Source organism: Dreissena polymorpha, chromosome 7 (genome assembly GCF_020536995.1).
Source record: "Dreissena polymorpha isolate Duluth1 chromosome 7, UMN_Dpol_1.0, whole genome shotgun sequence".
NCBI classification, from domain to species: domain Eukaryota; kingdom Metazoa; phylum Mollusca; class Bivalvia; order Myida; family Dreissenidae; genus Dreissena; species Dreissena polymorpha.
Window position 1 is genome coordinate 36,562,831 of NC_068361.1, and position 8,399 is coordinate 36,571,229.

The 8,399-nt window shown below is 37.5% G+C and overlaps 1 protein-coding gene across 1 annotated transcript; it reads left to right on the forward strand.

Moving 5' to 3' along the window:
• Positions 1-235: 235 nt before the first annotated feature.
• LOC127839629 (putative nuclease HARBI1) lies at positions 236-4,891 on the forward strand. The gene is made up of 3 exons (XM_052368015.1): positions 236-286; positions 1,549-1,730; positions 4,644-4,891. Exons 1-3 carry the CDS (start codon positions 236-238, stop codon positions 4,858-4,860), a joined length of 450 nt encoding a protein of 149 aa, XP_052223975.1. The 3' UTR covers positions 4,861-4,891.
• Positions 4,892-8,399: the final 3,508 nt, after the last annotated feature.

The following is an 8,399-nucleotide window of genomic DNA, read 5'->3' on the forward strand; positions in this document are numbered from 1 at the left end:
CTGTGTGAATGATACGAGTTCTTGATAAGTGTAAAGAAACCGTTTTATCTAAACTTTCAATTAAATAGACGTATCAAACGTTCAACCGCTCGGGTCACCGTCTTAAAATGGCATAAAAGGCTACTTAATTCCTACTGACTTAATGTAACAATTATTAATTAAAAAGAGCTGTAAATGGACATTAATTATATTATTTTCACTTCAACGTGTATGTAACTTTTAGTTAAATTACTAAATGGCTCACTGTTTTGCAGAGAAAGGAGCATTGGAACAAAGACGTCTGACTGTAAATTAGTGGAATAATTGCATGTGGGAGTGAAAGCGTTTCAAAATAATTAAAATTGTGGACCTACCGGGTAGCTTTGTCCCCCTGGACCCCCTAGCAGGAGCCTTCAATATCCTGCCACCGCACCCCCCCCCCCAAAAAAAAAAATCACAAATAATCCTTGATCCGCCCCTGAGTGACGTTACCCCTTTTAAAATTTATTGGTACATATAATGTCACTGGACACATGTCACTTCGTTTCATTTCGGTGTGTTAAACATGTCAAATCACAATCATTTTGACTGTGTAATTACCAATGTCAGTTAATTTAGGGTCAGTAATATCTGATTTTGCTTGATTACAATTATATTTTGCCTTCTAGCATGAACATTTGAAAAACATTTGTTCATTGAATATATAAAATCATGGTACATGTAGCTCTCGTTATTATTGTTTTCGCAATTTAACAGATTCCTGGATGTTGTTGCTCGTTTGCCGGATTCTACCCATGATGCAGAAATATTTGAGAATTCCCGGTTGAAGGTAAAAACTATGAAGAAATTTTCACTTAAAAAAGATTTGTTCACAAATGCCAGTGAGTAGTAATTAACATACTGTACATGATGGTATTATGATTAAATTGTTTTCAAAGCCAATTAATATGTCTGAATAAACTTCTCTTTTGAGTGATTATCCCTGGCAGGTAGGGATAGAAACTAACAGTTTACAGTTTGATGCCCACATGGGCAACCATATTTAGTGTTTTTGTTGCCCAGCTAAAGACTAACAAGCCCAGTACAGTGTACATGTATTGTCATGTGTCTACAATAAGACTGTCTTTAAAATACACATAATTAAAAGATAACTCAACAACAGCATTGCTTAATTTACCAACTTTCTGTGTTTATATGTCTGACTGTATTATGTCTTTATATAAGTCTGAGTAAAATCATGTCATTAGCTTTGATAATTGAATTTTATTAAACTAATGATTAACTAACAGTCGAACAGTCGCCAATTTCATTAAATGTTTATTTGCACTGAACACTGAGCCGGACTACCAACTTTTGAATTTGAGTTGCCCATGCCAACATGTACTGGCCCTGGGCTCACGCGCAACCACTAATTTCCATCCCTCCAGGCTGCCTTAGTCAGACAGACATTGTTAATGCATTTTCTGTATTTCAGTCATACGTTGTCCCTAAGAAGCTGTTTGTACTGTTTCCTTGTATGTTTCTCGGTATTAATGTCTTGGGATCATTTTTTTACCAAATTATTCACAGGATTACCTTGACAACCATGATGGAACGATACTTCTTGGGGACAGTGGTTATGCTCTCAAGAGGTATCTGCTGACACCCATCCCCGCCCCCCGTAATGAGCAAGAACACCTGTATGATAGACAGCATCGCCAAGGTCGATTGTGCATAGAGAGAACCTTTGGTCTACTCAAGTCTAGATTCAGGTAGACGGAAGTATTTAATTATTATTTGCACCTTTGTAAATCCAACCAATTTTGGTAGTAAATGTTGCACTCTAAGGTAACAGTCTGTTAACCATGATATACTGATTTGGTATGAGTATTAATAAGTATTGGATAAGAGGATGATGCACACCAAATGGGATTGTACACCATCTGTTAATAAGGAAGTTATGGCGCTTTGTATATTGAAAAAATTCTTTTTAATATTAGCATAGAGCTATACCTCCATTTACATAGGACTTTTATGAGCAAGATCCATGAAACTTAGTTGTTCTCAATCATCTGTGGGTGCTTCACATTCAACACTAATAATCCTAGGTGCTAAGGAAATGGCCCATGTGTATTGGAAAGATGCTTTTTAGCTCAACTATCATATATGAAATATATATAGTGGAGCTATAGAACCAGGCGTCGGCGTCTGCGTGGGCATTGGAATGTTAAAGTTTGCGTACCACCTCAAATATTTTCTATGTCCCTTGACAAGTTGATTTCATATTTTGCATACTTCTTTAGCAGCATGACCCTAACCTATAAACAAGATCAGGCAACTGTATCAAGTATTTTGTGAGAATTATTGCCCCTTTTTCACGTAGAATATGCATATTATTGATAAATCTATGTTTTAAGTTTGCTTACCACTTCTGATATTTTTTATGTCCATTGACATACTGCTTTTATATTTTGCATACTTCTTTACCAACATGACCCCAATCTATAAACAAGAGTAGACAACTGTATCAAGCATTTAGTAAGAATTATGGCCCCTTTTTATACTTAGAAAATTGAAAAATGTGTTTAAGTTTTGTGTTTAGGTTCACTTTATTCCTAAAGTATCAAAGCTATTGCTTTCATAATTGCAACACTTACTAACTTTCATAAGGGGATGGTGCATGCAAAGTTATGTATCTCTGACTGGCATTTTGACATATTTATTGCACCTTTTATACTTAAATAATTGAACAAAATGGTTAAGTATTGTGTTATGGTCCATTTTACTACTAAAGTATTATAGCATAGTACAAACCTTCCCCCCCCCCAATTTTTATGCCCACCTTCGAAGAAGAGGGGGTATATTGCTTTGCACATGTCGGTCGGTCGGTAGATCGGTCTGTCGGTCCGTCCACCAGGTGGTTTCCGGATGATAACTCAAGAACGCTTAGGCCCAGGATCATGAAACTTCATAGGTAGATAGATCATGACTCGCAGATGACCCCTATTGTTTTGAGGTCACTAGGTCAAAGTTCAAGGTCATAGTGACCCGAAATAGTAAAATGGTTTCCGGATGATAACTCAAGAACGCATATGTCTAGGATCATGAAACTTCATAGTTAGATTTATCATGACTTGCAGATGACCCATATTGATTTTGAGATCACTAGGTCAAAGGTCAAGGTCACGGTGATCCGAAATAGTTTAATGGTTTCCGGATGATAACTCAAGAACGCATACGCCTAGGATCATGAAACTTCATGGGTAAATAGATCATGACTCGCAGATGACCCCTATTGATTTTGTGGTCAGTTGGACAAAGGTCAAGGTCACGGTGACCCGAAATAGTAAAATGGTTTCCGGATGATAATTCAAGAACACATATGCCTAGGATCATGAAACTTAATGGGTAGATTGATCATGACTCGCATATGCCCCCTATTGATTTTGAGGTCACTAGGTCAAAGGTCAAGGTCACAGTGACCCGAAATAGTTAAATGTTTTCCGGATAATAACTCAAAAACGCTTACGCCTAGCATCATGAAACTTCATAGGTACATTGATCATGACTCGCAGATGAACCCTATTGATTTTCAGGTCACTAGGTCAAAGGTCAAGGTCATAGTGACAAAAAACGTATTCACACAATGGCTGCCACTGCAACAGACAGCCCATATTGGGGGCATGCATGTTTTACAAAAAGCCCTTGTTTTTTATTGTTTTTTTAATCAAATAAATTACCACACCACCACATTATACCTCCTCTCCACCCCACTCAACTCCCAACCCAAAAATAATTATTTTTTGTAATCATGGTAAAATAACACAAAGCTATTTATTTTATTTTTGAATACTATACATAACAGGAAGACATCCTTGATCTTGTTTATTTTATATATATTTATTATAACTTTTATGATAAATTATTCCTAAAAGGCAAAGCCATACGGAAAAACTTATCATGGTTATTATAATATATCATTCCTTCACTCAAATGAATAATATATCTTTGGATAGTTGTCCATTGTGTAGTTTTAATTTGAAATGATATAATGTATAACGTATCTTACAGAGTATATTATATATACAATTGACTATATTGCCAGTACCTTATTGAATATGAGCAATTTCTCCATGATGACTGTCGTTATACTGTCAAGCACTCGAATAGTCAAGCGCACTGTCTTCTGGCAGCTCTTGTTAAAAAAAACTCAGAGCTTCAACTCCATTAAGACATGAACCAGAGCCATGAAACTTGCCATAGTTGTTCTCAATCATCTGAGGGTACAATGTGAATGTGAAATTCAATACCTAGGGGCTTCAATCAAGGTAACACACATTGAGGTCAAAGGTCACACATATGATACATTATTCAGTATTTAGTCATTCCTTTACTGATATTAATACTATGCATCAAGGGTTTCCGTAATAACTATCTACAATTGTTCTCCATTATCTAGCGAGTGTAAAATATAAGATCCAAGTTGCTAGGGTTGTGGTCAAAGTCACACACAAAGGTCAAAATCACACATTGTGATTAAATATGTCTTATTTAGTAAGGATTCTTCCATACTAAAAAGGATTCTTAAAATGTCCTGGTGTAATTGTTCTCAATTATCAGGCAGTGCAAGACCCACGTGTTTTTTTCACCTTTAAATAAAAAATGAATTGAATATTTTATAACAGATGCCTTCACAAGACCGGTGGTGTTTTACCATTAAAGCCACAAAAATTTGCAAACGTATTCATGGCTTGTTGTCGCTTGCACAACCTGTGCGTGCAAAATGGTCTTCCAGAACCACCAGAACTTGATTTGGAGGAGGACCATGATCTGGAAGTGGGCGCACCTGACAACAACCTTGGTGGTCAGGCTGTGCGCAATCAATTTGTACAAATACGTTGATTGATTGGATATGATGGTTCATATGTGAGAGAAATCCTGGCAAAGGTCACTTACAGCTTGCTGTAGGGCCTGGATATCTCCCACATATGCACCATGTCTCATGTATAAATATTTGTCATGTGTGTGTTTTGTGTGTATTGATTGGATATGATTGTTCATATGTGAGAGATATCCAGGAATAGGTCGCTTACAGCTTGCTGTATGGCCTGAATATCTCCCACATATGAACCATGTCTCATGTATAAATATTTGTCATTGTGTGTGTTATTGTGTGGATTGATTATGGTGGTTCATATATGAGAGATATTTAGGAATAGGTCACTTACAGCTTGCTGTATGGCCTGGATATCTCCCACATATGAACCATGTCTCATGTATAAATATTTGTCATGTTGTGTGTTATTTTGTGGATTAATTGAATATGGTGTTTCATATGTGAGAGATATACAGGCACTGTTTATTTTCCTTGGCTTCGTTCCTGTTTGAATATGTTTTGTGATTACATCCGTTATCATATGATCGTCCAGCCATGAACTTTGATTGTATAGATGTATTTTTCTGCACTTAAAACCGTGTGCTAGAGAGTGTAAGCTATTGATCATGCAGCCCTTTGCGTTTTGGCTTTCGCCATCTCATTTTTTCATATTTATATCTTTGTAAAATTTATATGAATGTAAATTGCGAATGCTAACATTTTAACACGCATTATTTCATTCTTCAGAGAAATTGCAGTAATATTTACCTCTAACAATAAGTGTGTGTATTATACGATATGTGGTGTAGTTACTAACGCACTCATGTCAAATATTTATTATCAAAGTGTCATTAAAAATATCTGATCAGATTGGTTTTGTTACAGGCCTTCATTTATTCTTTAGCTTTCCAAATTTGAAAAAAGACAGGCTTTAGAGACGCCCCGCTCTAGAGAAAACCGCCGATGTCAAGCAGCTTCCAAAGATCTTCACAGCAGTCACTTAATTTTAAAAGGAAGAAATATAAAAAATTAGTAGGAATTTTTTGGTTTGCTTATCTGATTGATGTGTATTGTGTTCTTAACTGTGTAAATGTGCCCCTTAATTCAATAGCATTTGGCTATGTGTGAGGTTTTGAACACATCAATCTGGTTTAAACTTCTTAATTTGAATGGTATGCTTTTCATAGATTGTTGAAGGCGGTCTCCAGTTTATAAACTCGTGTAAGTATTTGCCATCGCTTTATGTTCTGTGTTGATTTGTGTGGTATTTTGTTGTTAGATTTAAATTAAGAACCTTGCAGTGATGATTTACATAGTAAAGGCCGGGTCCTAATATTTGCTATAAGTGATAAGTTATTTAAAGATAGCATGATCAATCACAAGGTCACAGTACAAACAAGCTAAGGTATTGTCAAATTTGTTTTATGGCTTAAAGTGTGACCTTAAATGAGGAATTCTACATTCCTAACAAATATTCCCAACTCATAAGTTTCAGAGATATATGTCACTTTTCATTCATTTAATCCCAGTCTCTATGGGCCAAACGTTTTTACAGGCAAATACAATGCTCTACCTGTCGGACTCTGGATGACAGTCAGAAAATGAAACTTTATGACAGTCAGGAAATGAAACTTTTATATTATCAAAAAAGTGTTTAAGTAACTATATTCCTCATACACTGACCAATGATGACATGGGCATTGCCTGACTCATACAGTCTCATATACTGACCTCTGACAGACTGGGTTTTCCTGAAGCAGACCGCCTCAGATAATGACCTATAATGACCTGCGATTGCTTTAAGCATACAGTTTCATATACTGACCTATGACAGCTTTTTGTTGCTTGAAGCAGACCGCCTCAGATACTGACCTATAATGGCCTGGGTTTGCATGGAGAATACAGTCTTATATAGTGACATGTGACAGCCTGGGTTTGCCTTATTAAGCAGACCGCCTCAGATACTGACGAAAAATGGCCTGGGATTGCCTGAGGCATACAGTCCCATTTACTGACCTGTGAGTTTGCCTGAAGCAGACAGCCTAACATACTAACCTATGATGACCTGAGTTTGCCTGAAGCAGAAAGTCTAATTTACTAACCTATGATGGTCTGGGTTTGCCTGAAGCAGAATGCACAGATACTACCTGTGATGGCCATGATTTGCTAAGCTTTAATGGCCTGGGGTTGCCTGAAGCAGACCGCTTTAAATACTTATCTATGATAGCATGGGTTAGCTCGAAGCATATAGCCTCAAATTCTTATCATTGGTTGCTTTGGTTTGCCTGAAGCAGGCAGACACAAAACCTAATTTATGATGACCTGGGTTTGACTGAAGTAGTTAGTCTCAGATAATGAACCGTGATAGCCTGGGGTTGGATTAAGCAGGCAGCCTTAAATAATGATTTACGATGACCTGGATTTGCCTTAAGCAGACAAACTCAGATATTGACCTATAATGGCCTGGGTGAGCATGAAGGAGAAGACAGCCTTAGATACAAACACATGATGATCTGGGTTTGCATGAAGCAGACAGCCTCAAATACCACCCATAATGTCTTTTGTTGGACTGAAGCAGAAAGCCTCAGATAATGACCTATGATGTGCTGGGTTTGCCTGAAGCAGACAGCCGCAAATACTAACCAATGATGGCCTGGGTTGAACCAAAGCAGACAGCCTCTGATATTAACCTATGATGCCCTGGGTTTGCCTGAAGCAGACAGCCTCAAATACTAACCGATGATGATTTGTGTTTGACCGAGGCAGACAGCCTCCAATACTGACCTATGACATCCTGGGTTTGACTGAAGCAGTAAGTCTTTGATAATGAACCATGATTTTGTCTGGTTTTGAGTGAAGCAGCCAACCTCAGAAACAGGCCTATAGTGGCCTGGGTTTGCCTTAAGCATACAGCCTAATATAATTACCCATGATGGCCTGGGTTGGACTGAAGCAGTAGGTCTCATATAATTAACCCTGATAGTCTGTTTTTTGTGAAGCAGACAGCCACAGATACTGACCTATGATGGCCTGGGTTTGCCTGACGCAGAAAGCCTAAAATACTGATCTATGATGACCTAAGCATGCCTGAAGCAGACAGTCTCGTATACTTACCTATGATGACATGCATTTGCCTGAAGCCGACAGCCTAAAATACTTACCTATATTGGCCAGGATTTACCAGCAGCAGACAGCCTTAGATACTGACCTGTGATAGCATGGGTTAGCTCGAAGGACACAGCCTCAAATACTAACCTTTGATGGCATTTGTTTGCCTGAAGCAGACAGTTACAGATAGTGACCTATGATGTCCCGGTTTTACCTAAAGCAGACAGTCATTAATACTGATCTATGCTTATCTTGGTTTGTCAGGTAGCCTCAGATACTATCTATTATGAATTAAGTTGGACTGTAGCAGAGGGCCTCACAAACTAACCTATGAAGCAGTAAGTCTCAGATAAAGAACCATGATAGGCTGGGCTTGAATGAAGCAGGAATCCTTAAATAATGATTTACGATGGCCTGGGCTTTTTTATTTTTATTTTTATATTTTCCTTTTTTTTCT

Excerpts from the sequence above, each read along its gene's own strand:
- LOC127839629 (XM_052368015.1), top strand. The coding sequence starts at position 236 with ATGGCTCACTGTTTTGCAGAGAAAGGAGCATTGGAACAAAGACGTCTG. Across the intron at positions 287-1,548 it reads TGGAACAAAGACGTCTGACT|GATTACCTTGACAACCATGA; the intron begins GTAAATTAGTGG and ends AATTATTCACAG. Across the intron at positions 1,731-4,643 it reads CTACTCAAGTCTAGATTCAG|ATGCCTTCACAAGACCGGTG; the intron begins GTAGACGGAAGT and ends ATTTTATAACAG.